The 24307-nt window shown below is 51.7% G+C and overlaps 14 protein-coding genes across 14 annotated transcripts; 6 read left to right on the top strand and 8 right to left on the bottom strand.

The window, feature by feature from the left end:
* Positions 1 to 41: 41 nt before the first annotated feature.
* BCR37DRAFT_109593 (uncharacterized protein) lies at positions 42 to 1033 on the top strand. Its single transcript, XM_040865914.1, has one exon. It carries the CDS (start codon positions 138 to 140, stop codon positions 1026 to 1028), a length of 891 nt encoding a protein of 296 aa, XP_040723508.1. The 5' UTR covers positions 42 to 137; the 3' UTR covers positions 1029 to 1033.
* Positions 1034 to 1038: 5 nt separating this feature from the next.
* Positions 1039 to 4482, bottom strand: BCR37DRAFT_350350 (RNA polymerase III large subunit Rpc2; the record flags this gene model as incomplete). Its single annotated transcript, XM_040867996.1, has 1 exon — positions 1039 to 4482. The coding sequence occupies one exon, from the start codon at positions 4480 to 4482 to the stop codon at positions 1039 to 1041; it is 3444 nt and encodes a 1147-aa protein (XP_040723509.1).
* Positions 4483 to 4672: 190 nt separating this feature from the next.
* On the top strand, positions 4673 to 6379 carry BCR37DRAFT_370568 (peptidase M18). The gene is made up of 3 exons (XM_040868331.1): positions 4673 to 4765; positions 4803 to 6069; positions 6106 to 6379. Exons 1-3 carry the CDS (start codon positions 4709 to 4711, stop codon positions 6189 to 6191), a joined length of 1410 nt encoding a protein of 469 aa, XP_040723510.1. The 5' UTR covers positions 4673 to 4708; the 3' UTR covers positions 6192 to 6379.
* Positions 6380 to 7163: 784 nt separating this feature from the next.
* Positions 7164 to 9173, bottom strand: BCR37DRAFT_388806 (uncharacterized protein; the record flags this gene model as incomplete). Its single annotated transcript, XM_040870670.1, has 1 exon — positions 7164 to 9173. The coding sequence occupies one exon, from the start codon at positions 9171 to 9173 to the stop codon at positions 7164 to 7166; it is 2010 nt and encodes a 669-aa protein (XP_040723511.1).
* Positions 9174 to 9377: 204 nt separating this feature from the next.
* On the top strand, positions 9378 to 11741 carry BCR37DRAFT_414939 (uncharacterized protein; the record flags this gene model as incomplete). Its single annotated transcript, XM_040872270.1, has 2 exons — positions 9378 to 9794; positions 9847 to 11741. Exons 1-2 carry the CDS (start codon positions 9605 to 9607, stop codon positions 11739 to 11741), a joined length of 2085 nt encoding a protein of 694 aa, XP_040723512.1. The 5' UTR covers positions 9378 to 9604.
* Positions 11742 to 11809: 68 nt separating this feature from the next.
* BCR37DRAFT_388808 (uncharacterized protein) lies at positions 11810 to 12418 on the bottom strand (the record flags this gene model as incomplete). The annotated part of the gene is made up of 1 exon (XM_040870671.1): positions 11810 to 12418. One exon carries the CDS (start codon positions 12416 to 12418, stop codon positions 11810 to 11812), a length of 609 nt encoding a protein of 202 aa, XP_040723513.1.
* A 258-nt stretch (positions 12419 to 12676) lies between these two features.
* BCR37DRAFT_109600 (uncharacterized protein) lies at positions 12677 to 14044 on the top strand. Its single transcript, XM_040865915.1, has one exon. It carries the CDS (start codon positions 12935 to 12937, stop codon positions 13985 to 13987), a length of 1053 nt encoding a protein of 350 aa, XP_040723514.1. The 5' UTR covers positions 12677 to 12934; the 3' UTR covers positions 13988 to 14044.
* An 85-nt stretch (positions 14045 to 14129) lies between these two features.
* On the bottom strand, positions 14130 to 15499 carry BCR37DRAFT_382283 (uncharacterized protein). The gene has a single exon (XM_040869843.1). The coding sequence runs from the start codon at positions 15240 to 15242 to the stop codon at positions 14190 to 14192; it is 1053 nt and encodes a 350-aa protein (XP_040723515.1). The 5' UTR covers positions 15243 to 15499; the 3' UTR covers positions 14130 to 14189.
* Positions 15500 to 15511: 12 nt separating this feature from the next.
* On the top strand, positions 15512 to 16051 carry BCR37DRAFT_109734 (uncharacterized protein). Its single transcript, XM_040865916.1, has one exon. It carries the CDS (start codon positions 15588 to 15590, stop codon positions 15906 to 15908), a length of 321 nt encoding a protein of 106 aa, XP_040723516.1. The 5' UTR covers positions 15512 to 15587; the 3' UTR covers positions 15909 to 16051.
* A 32-nt stretch (positions 16052 to 16083) lies between these two features.
* BCR37DRAFT_382285 (mitochondrial citrate synthase-like protein precursor) lies at positions 16084 to 17861 on the bottom strand. Its single transcript, XM_040869844.1, has 3 exons — positions 17784 to 17861; positions 17552 to 17605; positions 16084 to 17496 (listed from the first exon to the last, which is right to left on the bottom strand). The coding sequence occupies exons 1-3, from the start codon at positions 17805 to 17807 to the stop codon at positions 16195 to 16197; spliced, it is 1380 nt and encodes a 459-aa protein (XP_040723517.1). The 5' UTR covers positions 17808 to 17861; the 3' UTR covers positions 16084 to 16194.
* A 19-nt stretch (positions 17862 to 17880) lies between these two features.
* On the bottom strand, positions 17881 to 20583 carry BCR37DRAFT_382288 (uncharacterized protein). Its single transcript, XM_040869845.1, has one exon. It carries the CDS (start codon positions 20344 to 20346, stop codon positions 18154 to 18156), a length of 2193 nt encoding a protein of 730 aa, XP_040723518.1. The 5' UTR covers positions 20347 to 20583; the 3' UTR covers positions 17881 to 18153.
* A 64-nt stretch (positions 20584 to 20647) lies between these two features.
* On the top strand, positions 20648 to 21379 carry BCR37DRAFT_382290 (putative cytochrome c oxidase polypeptide 5, mitochondrial). Its single transcript, XM_040869846.1, has 3 exons — positions 20648 to 21181; positions 21228 to 21288; positions 21335 to 21379. The coding sequence occupies exons 1-3, from the start codon at positions 20783 to 20785 to the stop codon at positions 21367 to 21369; spliced, it is 495 nt and encodes a 164-aa protein (XP_040723519.1). The 5' UTR covers positions 20648 to 20782; the 3' UTR covers positions 21370 to 21379.
* A 75-nt stretch (positions 21380 to 21454) lies between these two features.
* BCR37DRAFT_394576 (oxysterol binding protein) lies at positions 21455 to 22680 on the bottom strand (the record flags this gene model as incomplete). Its single annotated transcript, XM_040871489.1, has 3 exons — positions 21455 to 21982; positions 22023 to 22596; positions 22643 to 22680. The coding sequence occupies 3 exons, from the start codon at positions 22678 to 22680 to the stop codon at positions 21455 to 21457; spliced, it is 1140 nt and encodes a 379-aa protein (XP_040723520.1).
* Positions 22681 to 22914: 234 nt separating this feature from the next.
* On the bottom strand, positions 22915 to 24276 carry BCR37DRAFT_394577 (uncharacterized protein; the record flags this gene model as incomplete). Its single annotated transcript, XM_040871490.1, has 1 exon — positions 22915 to 24276. The coding sequence occupies one exon, from the start codon at positions 24274 to 24276 to the stop codon at positions 22915 to 22917; it is 1362 nt and encodes a 453-aa protein (XP_040723521.1).
* Between the last annotated feature and the right edge of the window lie 31 nt (positions 24277 to 24307).

Consider the following 24307-nt stretch of genomic DNA (forward strand, 5'->3'; position numbering starts at 1 on the left):
CCTGATGTGTCCAGGCGAGTCCCATTCGCAAAATATAGCATACCTGTTCAACGCTTTTCGCCTCTTTCTGTGGCATCTGAATGCCTGCCTCCTGAACAACTCGACATGCAGCCCGGTCCTACGCTACCACATGTGGCATGCGGAGCATCGTGTTCCTCGGTGCGCCCAGTCAAAAGAAGTTGGAAGAAACTTGGAAGGAGAGCTATATTGATAATGACTGGGCCCCTCTATCACAACGGCCAAATTTGACTGCTTGGCGGCAACTGCCTAGTCAAGCAGAGGAAGATTTAGAGCCTGCAGCTGATGATTCATATCTTGTACCACTCAATGATGTCGAAGGAGCTGCTCAAGATGCTACTTTTGGACAGGAGAATGCTTCCGTTGCGTCCAACTTGACTTCTTTTCTGCTCACTCAACCAGTCAACTATTGCTTTGATCCTGCCAAGGTGCTCGATCTTGAAGATTTACTGGCATCTCCAATTTCCTCGAATGAGCCTGGCATTCATGAGAGCTTTCCCATTGCGTACACTTTCATGGCTGCAATCTTGTCGCCTCCAGTAATGGAGCAGAAGATTACAAAGTTTAACACGGAGCCGATCCCCTTTGTCAGGCTCATGGTGGGCGACCATACAGCTTCTGGCTTCGAGATTGCTTGTTGGGGAGTATATGCTCTGTCTATCGCCCAAGAGTGTCGTGTTAGAGACGTGCTTCTCTTCCAAGACATTTCCCTCAGTGACTTCAGGGGCAGGATCCAGGCAAAGACGCGGCGATTCAAGTCTCGCATCTCAATTCTATATCGCGTCGATGCCATCAGCAAACAAGATCGTCGCTTACAACCGACACTGCTGGTAGATGCACAATCTCGACGTGTGCAAGAAGTTCGAGATTGGGTCATGCGATGGATACCCAAAGACTCTGGCCCTCCATCAGAGCAGACTCAACCGCTGCCTGACACGCCCAACACGACAAGCGACACGTTCAATTCCACACGCACCCATTTAGATCATTCAACAATGCACGCTACATGATGCTTGTAAACTAAAATTCGTCTTCCATAACGAGCCGAGGAACGACATTCATGCTGATGAGTTCTTGGAACAGCAGCTTTGCAGCATACGGAATCGTCACCTTGACACAAGCCTTGGCAGACTCACAGTGTGTGCACCAGCCATTGTAACCCATCAACCCGCACTCTTGGCAGATATCCACCTCAAACGCATCGGAACTGAGCATGAGACGTTCTAACAGGAGTTGTGATGCGCCATACGCAATCAAACAATCTCGCTCCATTTCACCAAGTCGCAATCCACCATCGCGTGAACGTCCCTCAGTGGGTTGCCGCGTCAGCACAGCGCGTGGGCCTTTTGCACGGGCATGCATTTTGTCGAGAACCATGTGCTTGAGCTTCTGATAGTAAATTGGCCCGAAGAAGATGTATGCTTGCAGGGGTTCACCAGTGATGCCAGACGTCATGGTGTCCTTACCACTGTAGCTGAATCCTTTCTCAATGAGAATGCGCGACATGTCGTCTACCTTACTTCCACCAAAAGCAGTACCGTATTGCAACTTGCCTGAAAGCACACCTGCCTTGCCGGCAAGCAACTCGATCATCTTGCCAACAGTCATTCGAGACGGAAATCCGTGCGGGTTCATGATGATATCGGGATTGATACCCTCGTCATTGAAAGGCATGTCTTCCTGCTGGACGATCAACCCACAAACACCCTTTTGCCCATGACGAGAACTAAACTTGTCGCCGAGTTCTGGTCGACGTGTTTGACGAATAAGCACCTTGATGAGCGTTTGATCCGATTCAGTGGCCGATAGCATGACCTTGTCGATGTAACCAGCTTCGCCGGATTTATACGTTGCTGGGGTCGCCTTGTACTGCGAGCTCGCTGGCTGCGTCAGGGCAATCGAATTGTCGGCAGCATTGACTGGCGTCTGCTTATTGAGGAAGACTTGACCGGATTCGATGCGTGCACCCACCACTGCAGCACCATCATTATCCAGGACAGCGTGCTTCCAGATGCGCTTGCCATCCTCGTCATTGGTTGGGTCGCCCAGCCGCTCGTAGGTTCCGTTGGGGTACTTCTTGATGACAGCAATACTCTTGCGGAATACCTGACATCGGCCAAAGCCACGGTCAATACTTGCCTTATTCAAGACGAGCGCATCCTCAATGTCGTAGCCAGAGTAAGACATGACGGCAACCGTTGCATTCTGACCGGCAGGCAACTTGTCGTAGCCAATCAGCTCAATCGTTTTGGTCTTGACGAGTGGCTGTTGAGGGTAGACCATGAGATAGAGCAGCGTATCGATCCTATTGAGCTGGTTGTATCCAATTGCTCCAATCGCTTGCTTGCCCATAGCACACTGATACGTGTTTCGCGGGGACTGGTTGTGATGCGGATATGGAATCAGGCCTGCTACGGCACCAAGAATTGTGAATGGCTCAATCTCGAGATGCGTCGTTTCAGGCAAGATTTCGTGTTCGTGAATGGCAATAAACGAATCATTCTCTTCATTGACATCCAGGTATTCCACCAAGCCGCGCTTCAAAAAGTCTTCAAATGTCAGCTTACCACTTTTGAGGAGCCGCAAGTGCTTGGCAGTGACTCGCGCTCGGCCTTGTTCCACGATAAGCAATGGCCGACAGATTCGTCCTCCATCTCCAGCAATGTGGATAGCTCGGTGGTGGTCGTTTGTATGAATACTGACAAACTCTGAAATCTTGCCTGCTCGCCTCAGTCGACGAAAGTTATTGACAAAGTCAAAGTGGTTGCGCGTAAGGCCAAGCGGTGTACCGTTGACATAAATAACGTGGTTCAGGCCAGAATAGAGCTCGTTGCCAGAAAAGAAGGTGACATTCTCGGCATTCAGGCAGTAGATGAGGCGGATGAGGGGCTGTTCCTCGACATCAGTGGTGATGTGCGTCATGAGAGCAAGATTCTTGACCAGACCACACGCCTCACCTTCTGGCGTGTCGCTAGTGCACAGCATACCAAACTGAGAAGGCTGTAATGCTCTTGGCCCAGACACTTTGCGTGTCTTTTCAAATTGCGAAGAGATGCGTGTCATCATACCGAGTGCAGAAATGTAACTGAGCCGTGAAAGGACATGCGTTACACCCGCCCGCTCCATTTTGAATCGCTTGAGTGACCAATTACCAGTGGACAATGCTCGAATCATGCCGGTTGTGATGTGGTCGCTGTGAATGTTGAACTGGTTGAAGGCATCGAATGCTTGCGTCCGGTTAGGCTTTTTAAGCACCTTGTCAATGTTGACCTTGAATTGGGAGTTGAAGGTCTTAAAGAGATCCTCAAACAGCAGAGAAAGAAGCTGGCCAGCCAGCTCGAGACGCTTGTTGCCAACATAGTCCCTGTCATCGACCATCTTTGGATTTGCCATGGCCATCAATACACGTCGCGCCATCATGGCAAAATAGACGATTTTGGGGCGGAAGTCTAGATTGTGAACAGGGACGTGTGCCAAAACAATATTGGCAAGCACTTCAATGGCTTCCTCGTGAGGAGCGCGACGCGGCCCATTGGTCGGCGACTTTTGCCGGCTCATCCGGCATTTGGAGCCAATGTACTCGAGCGCTTGGTTCTGTGTATAAATGCCAAGCTTCGCGCATTCTTCAAGGTTGACGGCAAATAAGTCTTGGTAGACTTCATCGTGTCCACAGACAAGTTCAAAGATCTCCTTGTCGGCAACAAGGCCCATTGCCTTGAGCGCCAGTACAATGGGAATGTCTTCAGCGATAGAATTGTGCTTGAGATAGATTTTGCCCTTCTTCGTGAGGACATAGGATTTGGATTTGCGCTCGTGCGTCGAGGATGTGACGGATGCTTGCACGATACCCTTGTAGTCTTCAACAATAATTCGGTTTTTGGACAATTGTTCTTGCACTAGAATGACCTTTTCTGTGCCCTTGACAACAAAGTAGCCCCCAGGATCCAGTGGGCACTCGAGCATCTCCGCCATCTGAGCTTCCGTCTTATCCGTCAAGATGCACTTTTTGGACCGCAGCATGATGGGCATTCGGCCAATTGATACGCCTTTCCGCCGTACCACTTGGTTGTCTCGAGTGTATTCAATATCGACAAAAATTGTTGCAGAATACGACAAGTCTCTCAGTCGGCATTCATGCGGCGTTATGGAGCGTTCCATGCTTTCTGGTTCCAGACGCTTCGGCGTATCGACCCAAATGTTGGTGTACTTGAGGTAGAAACGAGGCTCGACATCAGACGTAACGCGCTCATTGGCCTTGACAATCTTCTTAAGGTCGACGTCGACAAAGTAGTTGAAGGAATCAATATGTTGCTTGACGAGACCTTTTACTTTGAGGAAAGCCGGCAAAAGATGCCACTTGTCTTCCGCTGTAGCAATGGAGTCCGTAAGGGCCTTGCCTCTGTATATTTGAGCCAGCAACGGGTCGAAATCTGACGGAGCAGGCACGTATTTGGGTTTGCGCATCTTGAGCGGCTCCGAGGCCTCTTTGCCGGGTACCTGCTTGCGAGCGGCCTTCTTGTCAGGAGGTGCTGCGGCCGGTATCGACTCGCGGCGTTCCTTCTTGACCATCGTCTCTGGCAAGTCAGACTATTTGTTGCATGGTCTGGTCGCGTCGCAAATTGTTCGCAGCCAAATTTGACGACGACAACGACGACGACGACCATCCAGTTCCATAGGATACCACGCACCCATGTCCAGTCCCAGCTCGCTCGTGCATGAGTTCATCAGCTTTCTCAATGCGTCGCCCGTATGTTCCTGTTCGCATGCTGCCGTACTGACTGAAGACCCCGTACCATGCTGTGGCCATGGCCAAGTCGATGCTCACAAAAGCAGGCTTCCAACAGCTCTCAGAGGCATCAGCCTGGACAACAAAGCCAGGTGGAAAGTACTTTGTCACTCGTAATGGAAGTTCCATTGTTGCATTTGGACTAGGTTCCAAGTGGAAGCCAGGAAATCCTGCCGCGATCGTTGGCGCTCACACAGATAGTCCTTGTTTGCGGCTCAAGCCAGTCTCAAAGCAAACTGCTGAGGGCTATCTACAGTGTGGTATTGAAACCTATGGTGGTGGAATTTGGCACACCTGGTTTGACCGCGACTTGTCCCTGGCCGGACGTGTCATGGTGGAAGAGGCAGACGGCACCTTTGCTCAGCGGCTTGTCAAGGTGGAGAAGCCTCTACTGCGCATCCCCAACTTGGCGCCTCATCTTGATGCTGCTCGAGGAGACCCGTTCAAGATCAACAAGGAGACGCATCTAACGCCAATTCTGGGCACCATCGCTGCACAGATGAATGCGCCGACGAGCACAGATTCAGGCGCGTCGTTGCAAGACATGTCTACCAGGCATCATCCTGCTTTGATTGCTCTATTGGCATCAGAGCTTCATCTCAAGGATGCCAAACAAATTCATGACTTTGAGCTGGTTCTTTACGACACACAGCCATCCTGTCTTGGTGGGCTCAATGACGAGCTCATCTTTTCGCCTCGCTTGGACAACCTGGGATGCACATTTGCATCTGTCGCAGGGCTGATTGCTTCACTCGAAAACTCTGCTGCACTCGAAGGCGATGAGTCTGCGCGCATCATCTCATGCTTCGACCATGAAGAGGTTGGTTCGCTTTCTGCTCAAGGCGCAGACTCCAACTTCCTACCAACGGTCTTGCAGAGGCTCAATGCAAGCAGCGACAACTTGACAGCCATGGAGCAGTGTTGCGCTAAATCATTTCTCGTGTCTGCAGATATGGCTCACGCCGTCAACCCAAACTATATCGGCGCTTACGAGTCTGAGCACAAGCCTAAGCTGAATGAAGGTGTTGTGCTCAAAGTGAATGCTAACCAGCGATACATGACCAATGCACCAGGAATCGTGCTCATGCAAAAGATTGCAGAATTGGAAAAGGTCAAGCTGCAACTGTTTGTTGTTCGACAGGACGGACCCTGCGGCAGTACCATTGGCCCTATGCTTGCTGGCAAGCTGGGAATTCGGACCATTGACCTTGGCAACCCTCAATTGAGCATGCACAGTATTCGCGAAACAGGTGGCACACACGATGGTATGTTTCCGTTTGCGTGACTCATCTAACAACTAGTGGACCAACTCGTCAAGCTCTTCAGCAGTTTCTTCAAGTCTTATGCGCAATTGTCCGTCAAGATTCTCGTGGATGCCAACCTCTAGGGTAATGGCATCTGCTTTGCTGAATACTGCTGATACGCGACTTTCGCTAGGCTCGATTTTGACCATCCTGATGGACCTCGGCAAAAGTCACTCGTACAAACGCATACGTCGATCCACGAGGAGATTACGACGTCTACGCAACACTATGATTTGTGCGCCCTGGGCTTTCCACATCAGTTGATGCCCAGCTATGATATGATCATGTTGAACAGTGATTTGCCAGCATGTGCTGAGGACGTCTGGACATCTGGTCAACCCGGGGCACGTATTTGCACAGATGGTGCAGCTGACCGTCTATACCGCTTGTTTTGTCCTTCAAACACCTCGTCCCACCGTGATTGGGCAAATTGTTTTCAGCATCACCCGGATCTTGTCATAGGCGACCTCGACTCTATACTGCGCGAGACGCGAGACTTTTATGAGACTTATGAGGGATGCGAGGTTGTGGAGGTTGATGACCAAAATTCGACAGACTTTACAAAAGCACTGCGATGGCTTCAGGCTTCTGCTAGTCAAGGAATGAACCGGAAGACAATTGTCTTGGGCGGCTTGAGCGGCAGGCTAGATCAAACGCTATCGACACTTCAAGCACTGACAGATGAATCGCTTTCAAAGTTGGAAGTTGTCGTGGTCGATGAAGGGAATATTGTCATGATGCTGCGTCCTGGTCGTCATCGCATTTCCACCAGAGACGGACAAGTATCCAGAATGCGTCTTGGTCCTCACTGTGGACTATTTCCGTACAGCAGCATGCCAGTCAAGACGGTTTCCAGAGGTCTTGAGTGGTGCATGGATGGCTCGCAGCCGATGAGCTTGGCGCCCGGTGGACTCATCAGTACCAACAACCGCGTCACAGACGAAGACGGCGTCATTGAGGTGAATTGTGATGGCAATGTCTTGTTCTCGATAGAGTATACGTACGAACCGCTTGTATGACGGGGGTCTACTGTCAACAGAATAAAGAACGAATCATTAGACGCGCCTGGCGCCCGCAGTGCTCATCAGCACGAGCTTTTTCGGTTTTTGCTTTTTGATAGGCCGTGCCTTCTTCCCATCTTCTGGACTCCCGACCTCCGTTGCAGCAGATGCAGTAGCTTCCTCCTCAAACTTTGCAATTTGTTCTTGCCAGCCATCATTGTTTTGCTCGAGAGAAGATAATTCCAGCGGTGCAGGAGCGGTGGTACCCCAGACTGTTGTGGAGCGCGGAACCTCATGTCCACTCGTCGGCGACGACGCAGTCTCTGCCTGATGCAACACATCATAAGTGTTGGTATCGTTGCGTGCAAAGTAAGACGAGTCATCGTCAAAGTCAAATACATCCTCTGTTGCGGCACTGTCTTGTAGCCATGAAGCGCGACCACCTGAATGCAACGCCATACGCTGTCGTCGGTCTTCTTGCTTCTGAGCACGCTGTCGAGCATATTCTTCAGAGATGGCTTTATCATTTCGCTTCTTCCTGCGCCGGTCCAATTCAACTTTGAAGGGCTCCAAAACACCAGCAGGCAGACGTGCCTGCCAATCGCACTCCAAAAATGTCACTTCACAACCAAGTGGTAGATGTGAGAGGTATTTTGTTCGACGACGCAAATCAGCATCAATCTTGACAGTCGTGACATGTTCTACACGCGCCATCAACTCAGCTGGGAAATGTTCAAAGTCTTGAAAGGCGCGCTTCAATAAGCGAATATCGAGACTTGCAAGATACGCGTGTGCGCCTGTTCTCGGTTGGTAAAAGTAGTAGGCATCCGGGGTCTCTTGAGAATTATCCGCCTGTCCCTTACGAGAACGAGGCGCGCGTGAGGATGGTGGAGAAGGTTGGTGGCGTGTGCGTTCTGGTTGTCTTTGCGCAGGTTGCGGTACAGCGACCGGCGCCGTTGCTGCAAAGTAGGCCGTTGGCGCATCAGCGGACATTTCATAGGCAATGGGTGCACGCACAACATTTGCCTTTTGCCCCTCTGTAGGCATTGGTGCCGCTATGCCAAGATCTGCGAAGAGCGTTGCCAAGTCGTCAATCTTGTCAAGTGCCGTATCAATCCATTGACCGTCATCGCCAAAGGCAGCTGCATCTTCAATACGCATCTTGTAGAGAGCATCCACTTCGCGCTCCCGTTCTTGCGTGAGGTAAGTGGCATCTGCTCTGACAAGTCGAGCATAATCAAGGGCTTCGCTCTGATTGTGCCAAGGAACTGATTCTTCAGCAATCGTCCCTGATTCTCTCGGCAGCGCATGTGGTGAGCCAGAGGAGCGCTTGAAGAGCCTCAGTGTGATTTCCGCACCAGTACTGGGGACCGGCTCCTCCCCAAAGAACCACTTGACGGGCCGCAAGTCTTTTGCATAGATGCCATCGAAGCAAATTGGACACTTCCGCCATTTACTGCTCGTCTTGCCCGTTTTGATGTCTTCTGAGTCAAGGTAGCGCAAAATGCATGGCAAGCAAAATGCATGACCGCACTTCGACATGCGCGGTGCAATCGGGACTGCTTCAAGGCAGATGGGACACGCGCTACATTGCGTCTGTGCAGAAGCAAGTACCTGAAGGACATTCTCCCAAGGAACAGGCAGATCCGGCTGTGCTAAATTGGCGCGATAGTCACCAGCCGGGTGCACCACGAATCTGTAATTCGCATTGACGAAGTGCGCTTTGTCGTCTGGATGGTAGCCGGAGCCAATCCCAAAGCTCGGCGTCGATCGCGCTTGTCTGCGTACGGGCAGTCGGTCTTGATGCGACGGGCGCGTATAGGAGAAGTTGAGGAGGTGGTTGAGGGAAGACTCTGGCTTGCGATGATGCTTATGCGTGTTGCGCGGCTTGCTGGATGATTGGCCAGAGGCATGCTGCTGCTGATGGGCGCGAGAAGGATGACTGCCTTTGCTTCCGCCGTGAAGGGCCGCTTGTTGCTTCTGAAAAGACGCGCCGCCGTTGTTATTCAATTGGAAGGAGGCGACAGAGGAGTCCAGGGAGGCGAGCTTATTGGCGGAAGACATGGTACGGTGGGTGCTGGTGAGCTCGAAAGCCCTGCTTCTCTTGCTGCTGCGCTGGCTGTCGCTGGCCTTGATCAGATATGCTCAGGTGGTGTAGCTGCTTCCTCGCTGTTGACTTCGATGTGGCGCATGACATAATCAGCCTAACCCTGGAGAGAAACAGTATACTTAATCCAGGTCCAGAGGGCAGTGTCTTGGTAAATGAGCCTCAGGACACTTGACCATGCTTGTGCTTCTCAATCTGATGACATCTACTGTGGTACGCACAAGTGATATGTGACTGTCTCGGCTCCCTCCTACCTCGAAGTCGAGATCTGTTTGCGGGGAAGGAAGGCGACCGACAAGCGACAGCTGCCAAAGGGAAAGGGGACAACTGAAACAGCCCTTGTCTACTTGTCTACACCTGCTCCCTCATCTACATCCATCAAGCACAGATGGAACAGCCAGAAGACCCTCTCACACCGGCACAGTTCAAGATCCTACTCATCATCGCTGATGCCGTTGTTGCAGACCTCTCTGAGGAGGAGATGCAATATGTGCTGACGGAATCACGCAGTTCCGCCGTCGTCAAGGACATTGAAGCCTGCCGTGCATTCGCAAAGTCAAAGTTCTCTGATGACTCTCGTACGTATCCATCTACTTTCCCTTCTGTATCGTGCATTACTAACAACGGCAGGGCGTACAACCGCTTTGCGAGATTACTTATGTCACCTCTCAAGAGAGAAGCAGCTTGAATTGGGTGGCGGCCTCAGCATGCTCGACTCTTACCTCGGTGCGCTCGTCATGACCCATGGCATCACCAAAATTTCTGACATGTCGCGTGAACAGGTAGAGTCTACCCTCAAGAACTTTTACGGCTCTTTCCTTCAAAAAATTCGTGGCTTGCCAAGAGGTACCATCTCCCTGATTCTCGCCATTTATGTCCGATTCTCAGACATGTCGTTTGTTGGGTATGATAGTGGCGATTTGACAAAGACACTTCCCGTTGTCAACAAGCAGCCAGAATATGAGTTCCTGAGCATTGCTCCAAATGCCTCAGAAATTTACACAGATGTTCTTATTGTTGGATCAGGTTCAGGCGGCGGTGTTGCAGCAGCGACACTTGCCAAGGCAGGTAAGCGTGTCCTGGTAGTAGAGAAATCGCATGCCTACACGCAAGCAGACTTCCCCATGAAGGAACACGAGGCATCCGACAAGATGTACGAAAATCACGGCGTCTTCTCTACCGATGATGGATTCATGACCGTCCTTGCAGGCTCGACGTTCGGTGGCGGCTCGACCATCAACTGGTCTGCTTCATTGCAAACACCAGCACTTATTCGAAAGGAGTGGGCCGATAAGACTGGCTACGGTTGGTACCAAACCGCTGAATTCCAAAACTCACTTGACTTCGTCTGCAACCGTATGGGCGTCTCAGCTGACCACATTGAGCACAACTTTGCCAATGCCAAGTTGCTCGAAGGCAGCAAGAAGCTTGGTCATGTCGCTTATGCCGTCCCACAGAATACAGGTGGTTCAAAGCACTACTGTGGCCACTGTCCACATGGTTGTCGCAACGGAGACAAGATGGGTGGGCTGATTACCTGGTTGTCTGATGCCAAGGATCATGGCGCACAATTCCTGCAAGACACACTCGTGAAGAAGGTCATCATCGAGTCTGGTGTGGCCAAAGGTGCCCTCGTTCTGCACAATGGTCGCGAAATTACTATTCGTGCTGAACGCGTTATTATCTCAGCAGGTACCCTGAACACGCCTTGCATCCTCAAAGCGTCCGGCTTGCACGACCCAGAGATTGGTCGGGGCCTGAAAATGCACCCATGTTCATTCATCACTGCCCACTTTGAAGATGCGCAAACGCGTCCTCATGAAGGTGGTATCTTGACAACTGTCTCGCTTGCTGCCTTCAACAAGGACGGTTCAGGCCATGGCGCATACCTCGAAGTCGTCTCGAACCAGCCTGGTCTCCACTCCGCCATCATTCCCTGGCGTAGCTCCAAGGAGTGGAAGAAGAACTGGCTCAAGTACCCTCACGCCACATCCTACATTGCACTCACGCGTGATCGTGATTCAGGATACGTCTATCCTGATCCAGTCACAGGCAAGCCTCAAGTTCACTACCAACCTTCTGCGTATGACCGCAAGTCTATGCTTGAAGGAGTCATCAAGCTCTGCGACACATTATTGGCGTCTGGTGCCGATGAGTTGTCGACAGCGCAAGAAGATGTGGAAAGCTTCCGACCTGTCAAGAACTCACCGCTTGGCACACAAGAACCAAGCTACATTGCTTGGCTTGACAAAGTGCGCAAGGCAGGTATGGTCCCTGGTCGAACAAGCATGGGATCTGCACATCAGATGGGATCATGCAGTATGGGTCGTGTCACGGATAGCGACTGCAAGGTCAAGGGTGTACAGGGTCTCTACATTGCCGATGCAAGTGTTTTCCCTACGTGCTCCGGTGTCAATCCGATGATCACAACGATGGCTATTGCGCATCGTACAGCGAACCGCATCATTGAGGCGGGTGAAAAGGCCAAGATTGTCTTGCACCAGGAGTTTTCGGCAAAGCTTTGATTATTATTAAAGTATAAATGGATGGAGAGATGTAACATGTATTCTGCGACTTCCTTCTTGACGTCTCTTCAATGACTTGCTTCCTGCTGCAATGCTCGCTCCAATCGTCGTGCCAAGTCTCTGGCATCCATCAATCTCTCCCGCCTGCTATTGAACTGCGGCACATACACAGGCCCGGCTGGCCTATTGGGAAGCCTGTCTTGTTTCCTCGACTGTGCAAGGATGCGCTGTTGCAGGGCAATGTCGTCGGCCCAAGCCTGGCAAATAGCTTGCGTGCGTTCTTCATCTGGCATGAGGTACTCACCCCTACACCTTGCAAGCGTATCATGCTCCTCATACGCGTCCAACGAAGAGATGATTCGTTGAATCGACACCCAGTCCAGCAGGACAGCTAGTTTATGCCGTTCTTTCATGGCAAAGAGTTCACCGAGGGGAATATCATCCTCATCGTCATCCATCCCGAGGTTGGGTGTTTGCATCATCCTTGTCTCGATCGCAAGTAAGAATTCAGCTTGCCTTTCTGCCCTCTCCTCTGGGGTGAACCCATCAGCGTCCACTTTGGGTACGATGGGTCGGCTGGAGTAGGGTGGTGGAGGACTGCGATATCCACTTTCCACACCCTTTGAGCGGTGCAGAGGGTTAAGCAGACCAAACAAATTGCTGAGACGAGGAATCATTGTGTCTTGTGGGAAAGGGATTGGAACGAACACACGGACATGCTTGCTTTATGATCTTAACGCATGAGTACCCTTGAGTCAAAGACCATCATGTGCATGAGCGCTGGTGACCAATTCTTCGTCAGATGAGGACGGTGGCTGAGTCTCACTCTCACTCCCGATGAGTCACTCAATCCATGTATCTGAATGACTCTCAGAATCATTTCCAAGTATTTACCAGAGTGTTCAATGTGAAACCCCTCGAGCAGCGTCGCATCCCTTGAATCTGGCCATCTGATGCAGCACTTTTGCAACCAGAATTGCCCAGATGGGACAACGCAACTGTGGACCAACACTCAACGCCAGGCTGCTCTGGGACAACACCTCAAAGCAGCCTGCGATGGCCTCCATGCTAGGCCCTTTCCCTTTTTCCTCGCCGACACAGGATGACTCTTGTCTTGATGCTGCTCCCTTGCTTAAGATGCCTCGCTGCCTGCTGCATCTCCCTCATCACTATCCAAACCAAAGATCATCACTATGCTCTTCTCCGAGATTTCCTTCGACTCCAACAGCTTGAGCATGAACTCTGCTCCTGCTGCGCTCGAGCTCCAGCACAGTCACTCCATCAAGTCTGCTTCCTCCGCTGAGATCGACAAGGTCATCACCGCGATTCTCACTCGAGAGGCCTTTTTGAAGGTCGGTCGCTGGGCGGCACATTGCGCCGCTTTAGCAGCAGTCGGTGGCCTTGATGAGCCAGCAGAACTTGTCATCTTGGACGACATCGAGGACAAGTGTCTTCTCGAGCCTAGCCTCTCCATCTCCTACCCAGATGCATCTACGGCAAAATCGCAACTGCGCTGCTGTCTGATGCACTCTTCCGTGTCGCAGAAACGCTCCAAGAACCCAAGAGACAGGCAAAGACTTGCGTCTGTACGGCTTGCTGAGCGTGCCAAGCAGCGCTTCGCTTTGGATGACAGCAGCAGCGATGAAGACGCCGATCGGCCGGGTCCCTCTCGGCCAGTGGGCAATGGCCCTCGTCCTCTGCATCGGTCTTCTCCGCATCCATCAGGCTCACATGAGTCACTGCAAAAATCCGCGATGCGGCCTGTCCTTGGCTCTCCATTCACACCTCCACACAGCAGCTCAGGCTCCTCTGATGGGCATGACGAGGATGACATGGCTGATAGCAGCAGCAGTAACAGCAGCTCAGACAGTGACTGCAGCTTTCTCTACCGCGACATGGTACCAGTCTTACCGATCGCTCAAGAATCAACAACCTCTTTCACGACACCTTCATCGCCTGGTGGTTGTTGGAGCTTTTCTGCAGCTGCAGGGAGTTTCCTCAGCTTACCGAGTGTGATTGCTGGTCGTATGCGCAGGAAGAAACCAACAGTGACACCTGCAAAGGAACGTTTCTACCTCAGTGATGGCGAGAGTGAGGATGAAGCAGTGAAAGCCGTGGCAGCAGGTGCTGCCAAGAAGCGCGTGGAGGAAGAGGAGGACAAACAGTCTTGTTGTTCTTGGGCGAAGACGGACAGCGAGTATGAGTACAAGGCAGATGACAGTGACCGCTATCGCATTCCTGTTTAGATGCTATGTAGCAAGTGCCAGTTCACATTTTAGTAATAGTATAATCAACATCTCTTGAATCTTCGACGTGCTTTGGCGTGATACAACAGCTACGACACCACAAGAGTACAAGTTGAAGCGCAGATAACTCAAGATGGTACTGGTACAATGATTAATAATGCTAGGTATACAAACGATAAGAAAGAACAGTATTGTGGCATCGTCACTTGAGGTCTGGCAATGAGTTACTCACCTCGACCCAGCCTGCGTCCAAGTCGCACCCAAGCCTTGGCAGTGTTGCTGGATCCCTCTCTGGCGATTCATCCTCGAGCATATCCCACGAGCCTTCATCACTCTCTGTGCCCTTTGCCACAAAGTCATACAACTCACCCTGAATGGGATAGTCGCTCGCAGTGCCCGTCAAACGCTTCCGCACAACTGGCAAAGGGACATTGTCAAAGATGGACGAGACAAAGATATATGGCTTTGCAAGTCGTTTCGGTTCACCTGGCCAACGTGGTTCCTCGACGCAATCGTGTGTATCCTTGAAGAAGTTGAAGAAGGTATCTTCCTCCTCCTCAAATGTCTGATAGCGACGAGGCGTCTCGACACCAAAGCCAAAGCAGAGATTGATGCCCAGACCCATGCGACCAGGTTTTGCCTGAGCGTCGAGCGACAATGGGGGAATAGGCTCGGCGAGCGCTTGAGCGGCGTTGGCGAAGGGAAATGGGCTTGGAGGACGCTGGGTGCCATCCTTTTGGGTGAGTCTGGTGGGTGAACGATGACGAGGTTCTCGAGCAAAGAAGCCATGCCGCTTCAGTGACTCTTCATGCTTCTTGTACACGACTGAGTTGCGAGCGGCCTTTTCGAGGAGTGTCAGAAAGTCCTCGGCCGGAGGAGGAGCGACTGGTCGAGCTGCTGCACTTTCCAGGAAGCGAACAGAAGGACGAGCGTGAGGCAAAGGAACGGGCATGGGTTCCTGAACGACGGGAGGCTCCACGGGTGTGTCTGGGGTGGAGAGCTGGGAGCGCGATGTGAAGAAGGCCGAAGAGATAGAAGCGGAACGGGACTTTCGTGCCTGGGCTGGAGCGCTTGTAGGACGAGGAAGGATGCTGCTCATCTCGAAACAGATGGGCGCATAGAAAGGGAACGGCGTGGGTGGACGGTTTGGCGTATAGTTGAAGATGGAAGGGAGCGTCGTGAGGTCGGGAGTGGTGGCCAGTGTATCGTACATGGCGGAAGGCATGGTCAACGTATCGTACATAGCTGATGACATTCTGATGGCCTGGAGAGAGCGATGAGCGACCTCATCTTGTACTCTTGCAGGCAAGGCCTGATGCTGGACTCAGTCATGGTGCGCATGCTCGAGCATTTCCTCAAGGAACCAGCGTTTGCCTATAGCAGCGAGTTGTTCATGGAGGAAGCTGAGTTTTGGGAGTCATGAGAAGGCATCTGAGACACGTAGAGCACTTGCAAGCGATATTCACAGTAGCAGGAGTCATCATGAGTACTGTCTAGCAGTAGCAGGTGTGGTGGTCGAGTCGGCATCTGGAAACTCAAAATTGTCAAAAGCAGACAGCAGCACATCAAGACGAAAGCATACCCGCCGTTACGCCGTATCATGCTGCTCACAAAGTACCTCTCAGCGGTATCTGCATCATTCTCGCCCTTTGCGCGGTCCAGCAAATCAGCACGGCTCTTCCTTACGCTTCTCGTCAAGGAAACCGCAAGACAGGCGAATCCAACAAAAATCACAACGCAGCTATTGCCGCTGCAGCGGTTCATTCAGGGTAGCCCACCTGTTGCGAGTGGCTTGCTTAAGGTCACGTATAAGGATGGCAAGGTCATGGAGCTGGATTGTTCAGGGAAGCCTATTAACAGCGTGGTTGAAATGGTGAATACGCACTCAAAGACATTGCAGCTCAAGGAACAAACTTCCTGAGTATAGATGACTCATGCAAGGCGGTGTCGGGTGTCGAGCGTAGTGCTGCGCCTGGTGATCGACTTTGGGCCAGATGCGCCTCCAGCCAGGTCTAGCATCGCTGCATCGCACCGCCAGCTGTCCATGGCACCCTCAAGCAGAGTAAAGATGCCGATGACAGCGTCCATGACGGCCACGGCAGAAGCTACAGAACTACCCACAAAGACGTACGTATGGAGGGAATGACCAACTAGCATCTAGCATCTATCAGAGCTATAGTATCATCAAACTTTTTTAGATGCGAAGCCTAGAGCTTTGCGCCGAGCTTCTCCAAAGCCTCAGTTGAGAATGACTTGGGCCTCTCAAGGGGCATACCGAGTGCACGGTCCCAGATGAGTTGTGGCAAGACACCGAGAGCGCGGGAAACACCAAAGAGCACGGTGTAGAAGTCTTCCTGTGTCAATTGGTAGAATTGAAGCAAGATACCCGAGTGAGCGTCGACATTGGGGTATGGGTTCTTGGTCTTGCCGTGCTCGGTGAGGACCTTGGGAGCGACTTTGTATACGGTTGAGACGAGGTGGAAGAGAGGGTCGTCGGGCATGTGCTTGAGCGCAAATTGCCTCTGTGCTTCGTAACGTGGGTCAGTCTTGCGAAGGACAGCGTGACCGTAGCCAGGAACGACTTGGCCAGCCTTGAGGGTCTTCCAGAGGTAGTCCTCAATCTGCTTCTCATTGACATCCGTACCAATTTCAGCCTTCATCTTGTTGATCCACTTGAGCACTTCCTGGTTGGCGAGACCGTGGAGGGGTCCAGCAAGACCGCAGAGACCAGCAGCCAGGGAAAGCATAGGGGAAGAAAGAGCCGAACCGACCAAGTGTGTGGTGTGAGCAGAGACGTTACCACCCTCGTGGTCAGAGTGAATGGTCAAGTAGAGACGCATGAGCTCAACAAAGTCCTTCTTCTCGCCAAAGCCGAGGATGTTGGCAAAGTTGTATGAGTAGTCCTTGGATTTGTCGATAGGTGCGACCTTGCCATCGGCGTACAAGTTGCGGTAGATACGACCAGCAACGTTGGGGAGCTTAGCAATCAGATCCATCGAGTCTTCGTAGGTGTACGACCAGTACTCCTTCTTGTTGATACCCTTGGCGTATGCCTTGGAGAAGGAAGACTCAGACTCGAGTGCAGTAACAGCAAGCACAAACTGGGCCATGGGGTGCAAGGTATTAGGACACCTGTCGATGAGCTCCTCGACGTGCTTGGGCAAGTCAGAACGAGCGGCCCATTCAGCAGAGAGACCCTTGACTTGAGCCTCGGTGGGGACTTCACCAGTCAACAAAAGCCAGAAGAGACCCTCAGGCAAAGGCTCATTGCCGCCTGGCGCCTTTGGGAGCAGCTCTTGACACTCGGGGATGGTCTTGCCACGGAATCGAATACCTTCTTCAGCATCGAGAACGGAACCCTCCCAGACCATAGCCTTGAGACCACGCATACCGCTGTAGGCTGAATCAATGGTCGTTTCACCAGTCTTCTTGTGGCCATGCTCCGCACGCACCTTCTTGACGTACTCCTGGTGTTTTGGGATGAGTGCAGCAAAGGTCTCCTTCAATGACTGTTCGTATGGTCAGTACAAGGGGTCACGACAAGGTCTTTTTGGAGAAACATACGGCTCCTTGTGCATAGGTGCGGACGTGAGACAGTTGTGGCCTAAAGGCAGATCTCTGTGGTTCGTTAGACATTTGAAGACCTTATGCCGACGTTCCCCAGTCCAGGCAGGCGTTCCAGCGCAAAGCCGAGCAGCAATTGCAAGCACTCGATAAAGACTGATATGCACAACGGTATGCGGGACAAATTGGCCGGGCCGTGCGGATGGGATGGGTCAGAATGAGGATAACTTACGAGTCTGAGGGAGGCGTGCATCATTCGTGTAGCTGCAGGAGATCCCGGGGTTTTCGGGTTGAGGATGGGGGTGGTTGTTCTCGCTGTCTTTTCTGTTCGTTGAGTCCTCGACACTTTCTCACGTGCACAGCGACAGCCCATCTGAACTGCTCACTGCGCTGCCGGACTCTTCCGAGGGGAGCATAGTCTGCTTCTACTACTGTTACTATTGTGCGTATAGCAGCTACAGGCATCCATGGGCCATGTATGGCTCGCAGTCCTTCTCACAGAAGCTCACATCCCACGGAAAATATTAAAGCCGCAGTCGTTTGTGTCGTATCCAACCGAGATACAGGCAGTCGGACGTGTATCCCGATATTTGGAGTCCCTACTACACAAGTTCCTCCACTTCCGTCTCGCCTGCGTCTTCCTCTTCCTCAATGGCTTCTTCAATAAACGCCTTGACTTGCTCATATGATTCTGCCAGTAATGTATCTCTCACCAGACCCTCACCCCTGACTGCCTTGCCAAACTTGCGCTTTGGCTTCTTGGGTCCATGCCAGCATTCATTGTTGGCAGTGGTCAAGCATAGTGAATGAGCGTAATACCACTCAATCAATGCATCTTCCACACTCGTCAGTGGACGCAATGGCAAACTGCCATACACATTGATGACAGCCTTGACACGCCGCTTGACAGATTTCGTTGAAATAAGCGAGACAATCCCCAAACAACTCTCACCGGTTGCCAAGAAGACGATGTGTTCAGCATCAGCGAGCTCAATGTAATTGTCCCAAATATAGCGTGCAAGACGCGCCGTTTCATCTGCAACAGTATAGGAGATGGGCATCATATCAATGCCGGACAGTGTCGCTGGGACATTGACGTCAATTACACCAAAGTCGCGGCTTGCAAAGTAATCGGTATACTGCTGCAACGCATTTGGCAAGACTGCTTGATGCAACGAGACTTGGTGTTGATTTGTGAAAGCCTGTGGTTCTTGCCAAACTTCTGGTGCATCGTGTATGAAAAAGACGAGGGTGCGTTTCTTGTAGAAATCAGGTGTTGAGACGGCTTGATTGGCAAAAGAAGCACTAACGCGATCCTCGAGGAGCGGTAGTGGAATATAGCCATACTGCTGCCGCAAGGTTGTTGTTTGGTAAGAACGCACCACATCGTGCAGATGCACTTCTGTTGAGCCGCTGCCATTTGTCTTCTTGTAGAAGGGCCGGCCAAGACCCATGCACCGCCAATACTTGCTCTGCTCCAGTGCTACAGCATGACAATTTTCCAGTGCAGAACGAGATGGAAGCATACTTTCCGTGTACCGTGCCGGTGGATCCCCCATCAGTGTGCGTGTGACTGCAAGAGCTGAAGCACTGATTGCATCGAGATTGTAACCGCCTTCCAGACAGGCCACCACTTTTCCACCAGCAAGCGACATGAGCATATGTGTCATGTGTGCATACCCGGTTGGCGTGACTTCATTTTCACCGATCGGATCACCGACAGCTGCATCAAAGCCAGCTGAGATGATGACCAAGTCTGGATTGAACTCACGCGCAATGGGCATCACCACTTTTTGAAACGCATGCAGGTAGTCTGCGTCGTCCATACCTTTTTGAGACCAAGGAATATTGATGTTGTAACCCAACCCATCACCTGCACCGCATTTGTCCAAATCGCCATACGGCGTACCGGGATAGAAAGTGCCATTCTGATACCGGTGAATAGAGATGAAGAGGACATTTGGATCTTTGTAAAACGCAGTCTGTGTACCGTTGCCATGATGGACATCCCAATCAAGGATCAATATCCGCTTACACGTCTCTGGAAATTGCTGAAGCGTTACTTTTGCAGCAACACTGACATTGTTGAAGACGCAAAATCCAGAAGCGAATTCTGGCTCAGCGTGATGACCCGGCGGTCGAATGACGGCAATAGCATTCTTGCAGCGTCCCTCAGCGACTGCTTTACACGTCTCAATGGCGCCACCACAGGCAAGACGTGCGCAGTACGCGGTTTCATTGTTGAAGTACATTGAATCCGATAAGCTCCCGAGGTTGATGAGTTGTTGAAAACTCATGTTCGCAGTAGCGAGCATCGACTCCCAGTGATTTAAGTCATGCACGAGCAGCACTTCCTCCTTCTTGACTTCCCGCAATGGAATGCGTTGGAGTACCTTGGAGTCTTCTGCCGTTTGTGCATGTAATTGCGTGAGACCTGCTTCTTCAATGGCTCTATAGATGCGATAGATGCGTCGTGGATCTTCCGGGTGATCATCCTGTGGATTAATCACGCTGTGAAAACGCATTCGAGCGTCATAGCATATCCCAGACGGCGCGTCTCGAAAGTCCTTGGCGCGTGATATGACCACCGCTGGCTTGCCTTCTGTTGTCTCTGGATCTAACGAGATGCGGGAGAGATCTTCAGACGCGCTGGGAATCGGGTCTACCTCCATCTGTGTCATGTGTACCTCGGGAGATAAGTGTGAGGTTGTACCGTTACTGAGCGGCTGAGGAGCGTGCAAGGCGTCATTTCCGTTGATGGAGTCATCTTGAGGGATGGTGACCGAATCTGCCATGTATACGGGAGCAGATGGCAGAGAGGGGGCAAATCAAATTGAGGTGCCCGAGGCTAATCAGCGTATTTGAGCCTGTTGTTTGGGCAGAGGATGGCAAGAAGAAGCCGCGAGCAGAGAGAAGAGCCGCTAGTTACAGAAGCAGCAGCAGTGGAGCTAGATACAAATCGCAGACTGAAGCATGAGGATGTCTTTGTAGACTTGGAGTAACAGTAGACTAGTAGTCGAGCCTGTTCCTGGTGGATGTCACGTGTTGTGCTGGCTGACCCGACGGCGGAAACGAGAGAAAGAGAGAGCAAGAGACCAAGCAGTAGCAGCAGCAAGTAGCAGAGCAGTAGCAGCAGCCAAGCCCTCGAGCCCAGTCTGCGTGTCTCCCTGCATCGACTCAAGAGAAAAGATCATAAAGGCCTCATCCAGAGTCCCCCCTAATACAAAAGTCATGCTCCGCAACGCACTCCGAACAACCTCCACGACAGCCAGCTTGCGAGCAGCAGGCCTCAGCAGCATCCGGCAAGCTCACACCATCTCAACACCAACCTTGATTCACCTCGAGAAGCGATGGGACACGCTCTCTCCTCAAGAACAGGCCGATTTGCAGTCGCAGCTTGCTAAGCGCCAGGAAGGGCCTTGGACGGAATTGACACCCGAAGAGAAGCGTGCTGCTTACTTCATCGCTTTCGGTGCTCATGGCCCTCGTGCCGAGACACACCCACCTGGTTTCCAGATCAAAGTCTTGACTGGTACTTTGATTGGCTTGGGTATGAGCGCCGTGCTGTTCTACGGTATTCGAACCACTGCCCAGCCTGCACCCAAGACCATGAGCCGCGAGTACCAGGAGGTAAGTATTTTCTTGTGGTTTCTGGATAAGGAGCTAATAGCAAAAGGCCATGAACGAGCGTCTCCGGGAGCAAAATGCCGAGCCCATCTCAGGTGTTTCGTCCGAAGGTATGATCTCTCGCTCTTGTTGAATGATACAAGACTAACACTCCAGGCTACAAGGGCAAGGGTATGGTCCAGAGCGACTAGATGTCTTACAAATGAGAGCCAAAAATCGTCGTCATTCACTCTTTGCCTTGATGCTCATTTACTATTCGTGTCTTTTACCTGCTGCCTACTGTGTGCCCTTGTACATCCAATACCCAGTATCAGGGAGCTTCACCTTATCTGCCAGTTCCCGCACTTCAGGCTCCAAGGCCTCGCACTTCTCAAAGTACTTGCGTGTCCAGTCCTTCCCTGCCTCCTTCTCCTCCTTCCGCAATTGCCGCTGTGCATTCTCAATCTCAGACTTGAGCTTCGAGGCCTGCTCGAAATCTTGCTCCTTCAATGCTTTGGCCACCCCAGCCCATAATTTGCGTGAATCATAGGGTGACTTCACTTGCTCCACGGCAATGGGTTGTCGAGGCAATGCATGCGTCTCAACGAATGGCAAATCGCCGTCTGATGCTTGACTTGATTGTGAACGAATCGTAAGTGTGTCTGTCCATTGACCCTCAACGACATGTTTTGCAGGTTCTCCTTGCTCCCAGGCTTGCGGTGGATATATCTTTGCCTTGAGTGTATGTTTCTTGCCAGAAAGCCATCCAGCCCCCGAGTACTCAAATACCGTTGTCCAACCAGATGAAGCGGCAATGTAGGATTTCTGAATGTCAGTCTGAATTCATTGACAAAGAGTTGCATACCTCTGTCAATTCAGCATAGGGCGCGCCATAGAGCAATCCCTCCAACACAAGCTGCGGCAGTGTGATGAGGAACGTCTCCTTCCCCTGACCTTGCTGAAAGGGAACTTTGAGCACAGCATGACCAATTTGCTTCACCACAATCGTCCGTCCGCTGAACCCAGATTTCTGTCCATTATGCCCCTGTAGCGTGATACCATTGGGTGCAGCGATGCGATAACTAGAAATCGGTGGATGATGCGAGACTTGCTCAGCCGTCAATCTGACAGTTTCACCAACATTCCCATCAATCGTCCAAGATCCATGAAACTCCTCACCTAGTACTGGATTCAATGGCTTCTTCTCTCCACCCGATGACTCGTGCCGTGCGCTGAATTGGCCCTTGAGCGTAGCACAGTACCATTTCACACAAGCAAGCATACGCGCTTCAGCATCATCCTGCTGGATATTCAGTAAGAGTTGGGGATGTTCTGCCCAATATGCGCTGTATTCGAGGATTGATGTACCACTGAGGATGAAACTAGGCGCTGTAAGTGCCGACAAGTCGCCTGTGAAGGTCGCAATACTTTTGAGGAAGCTAGAAGAGGTATGAGTGCTTGAAGAGATGATTTGAGGAGGCGTACGCGGTCCATGTTGACTTATTGCCTGGCGCGTCTGCCATGACGACGAATTAGATTGAGGCGCACTCAAAGTCAAACGGAGACTCAGGACTGTAGAAGAATTGAGGAGCGATACCAGTACTATGTATGCGCCAGACTAGCTTGCCTGCGACGAGCCAATCAGCAGACCGAGCAGTGAGGATGTCGGTGTCCTGAAGGTGAAGCGCGAGTCGTCTCTGGCAGCTGCGGGGGACGGGAAGGAAGCAGTCATAAAGTACACTGCACTTGACTATACATCAGATACTCGAGGTCAGAGCGGTGAAATCCTCTGTGCCCATCAAACGAACCTCACAGGCATGTTCAGCGAACTGTCCTTCTTCTTGCCAAGCAAGCAAGTCATCTTTGCCATACGGGCCATAGACCTCTTCTGTCCCCTGATACCGAAACTCATATTGCTTGTCCAGCTCTTCATACTGAATCAGCGTCCGTGAGGGCTGCTCTGCTAGTATCTCTCCAGTCTCGCGCTGATAGGCTCGTGTCAGTCCTTCCCGCTCAAGCTCGTAGAGGTCCAGCGGCATCCGTCCCATCAACTTACTCGCTAGCAACGTAAGCCGCTCAATTGCATGGGCAGCTTGCTGTTCTGTGTCTGTTTTGATGGTTGCCACATCTTGAACATCAGTTTGTCTCTTGGCAGCCTTCTTGCTCTTCTTGCGACGAGACCCAGCAAGCACACCAAATCGTTGCAGTGCTTCCAACAACGTTTCGCCCTTTTCCAAGTAAGAGACTAGTTCGCCTAGCAATGTACCGACGGTCGCTTGCTCGTCTGAATCTTGCAGTCTCTGTTCCTCTTCCGCCTGCCGTTTCATCATTGCCTCTCGAGCAGCAGCAATATCACGCTTCGAGACATCCTTGAGCCACACATCCTGCGAGTCCTTGACGTCTTTCGCTTGCCGAATATAATTGCCGTCCGTATCGAATTGGCCGTGCTCCAGCTCAGCTTTCATGTTGAATGCATCCATCTTGGGTGCATTGTGTTTCCGACCCAGCGCACCAACTTCTTCATCCACAGAGCCATCGTCTTCCTCGTCCTCTTCATCAGCAGCATCCCCCAACTCTTCTTCATCTGGATTGTAATGTCCTGGATGCGCCGGAAACCCATCTGTGTCATAACCACGCCCGGACATGCCATGCCGCGCCTCGAATTCTTGCCCAGGAATCTCATCGAGTGCCAGGAATCGTACACTGTCCTTGCCAGCATCAGCCATTGCTTTGCCTTTTCCCTTGTCTTTTACAGCAGAGCTTGACGGTTCTTCTGCAAACATATCTTCATCCTCATCCGCAGCAGCCAAACCAGGTGACACCCTCGCAGCAGTTCCATCAGTCGGCCCAGCCTCACTCATCAATGCATCTCGCGACGCCACACGCTTCTCATCCTGATCATCGGATGAATCACTGCTATACCCATCCAACTTGACAGCATGCCGTCTAGCAGCATGCGCATGCGGGGCAGCGATATCCGCCTCAAACAACGCATCTACGTCCGCATTTCCACCAAAGTCAGAATCATCTGAGACGAGTAGATTCGGGTGATGTGCATCGAAGCGGACTTTCTTGCTAGAACTGCTACCCGCTATACTGGCGCCTGGCCGTTTATGCATTCTTTCTAGTACATGTAGTGCATCGTTGCAG

Source organism: Protomyces lactucae-debilis (genome assembly GCF_002105105.1).
Source record: "Protomyces lactucae-debilis strain 12-1054 chromosome Unknown BCR37scaffold_17, whole genome shotgun sequence".
In the NCBI taxonomy this organism is placed as follows: Eukaryota; Fungi; Ascomycota; class Taphrinomycetes; order Taphrinales; family Protomycetaceae; genus Protomyces; species Protomyces lactucae-debilis.

What these genes read in the sequence shown, in the direction of transcription:
- BCR37DRAFT_109593 (XM_040865914.1), top strand. Translation starts at nt 138, where the DNA reads ATGCGGAGCATCGTGTTCCTCGGTGCGCCCAGTCAAAAGAAGTTGGAA.
- BCR37DRAFT_370568 (XM_040868331.1), top strand. Translation starts at nt 4,709, where the DNA reads ATGTCCAGTCCCAGCTCGCTCGTGCATGAGTTCATCAGCTTTCTCAAT. An exon ending in GCTTTCTCAATGCGTCGCCC is followed by an intron (nt 4,766 to 4,802) that starts GTATGTTCCTGT and finishes TACTGACTGAAG; the next exon opens with ACCCCGTACCATGCTGTGGC. An exon ending in AACAGGTGGCACACACGATG is followed by an intron (nt 6,070 to 6,105) that starts GTATGTTTCCGT and finishes TCTAACAACTAG; the next exon opens with TGGACCAACTCGTCAAGCTC.
- BCR37DRAFT_109600 (XM_040865915.1), top strand. Translation starts at nt 12,935, where the DNA reads ATGCTCTTCTCCGAGATTTCCTTCGACTCCAACAGCTTGAGCATGAAC.
- BCR37DRAFT_382283 (XM_040869843.1), bottom strand. Translation starts at nt 15,242, where the DNA reads ATGTCATCAGCTATGTACGATACGTTGACCATGCCTTCCGCCATGTAC.
- BCR37DRAFT_109734 (XM_040865916.1), top strand. Translation starts at nt 15,588, where the DNA reads ATGCTGCTCACAAAGTACCTCTCAGCGGTATCTGCATCATTCTCGCCC.
- BCR37DRAFT_382285 (XM_040869844.1), bottom strand. Translation starts at nt 17,807, where the DNA reads ATGATGCACGCCTCCCTCAGACTC. An exon ending in TGCACGCCTCCCTCAGACTC is followed by an intron (nt 17,606 to 17,783) that starts GTAAGTTATCCT and finishes AACGAACCACAG; the next exon opens with AGATCTGCCTTTAGGCCACA. An exon ending in GCACCTATGCACAAGGAGCC is followed by an intron (nt 17,497 to 17,551) that starts GTATGTTTCTCC and finishes CCATACGAACAG; the next exon opens with TCATTGAAGGAGACCTTTGC.
- BCR37DRAFT_382288 (XM_040869845.1), bottom strand. Translation starts at nt 20,346, where the DNA reads ATGGCAGATTCGGTCACCATCCCTCAAGATGACTCCATCAACGGAAAT.
- BCR37DRAFT_382290 (XM_040869846.1), top strand. Translation starts at nt 20,783, where the DNA reads ATGCTCCGCAACGCACTCCGAACAACCTCCACGACAGCCAGCTTGCGA. An exon ending in TGAGCCGCGAGTACCAGGAG is followed by an intron (nt 21,182 to 21,227) that starts GTAAGTATTTTC and finishes TAATAGCAAAAG; the next exon opens with GCCATGAACGAGCGTCTCCG. An exon ending in CTCAGGTGTTTCGTCCGAAG is followed by an intron (nt 21,289 to 21,334) that starts GTATGATCTCTC and finishes CTAACACTCCAG; the next exon opens with GCTACAAGGGCAAGGGTATG.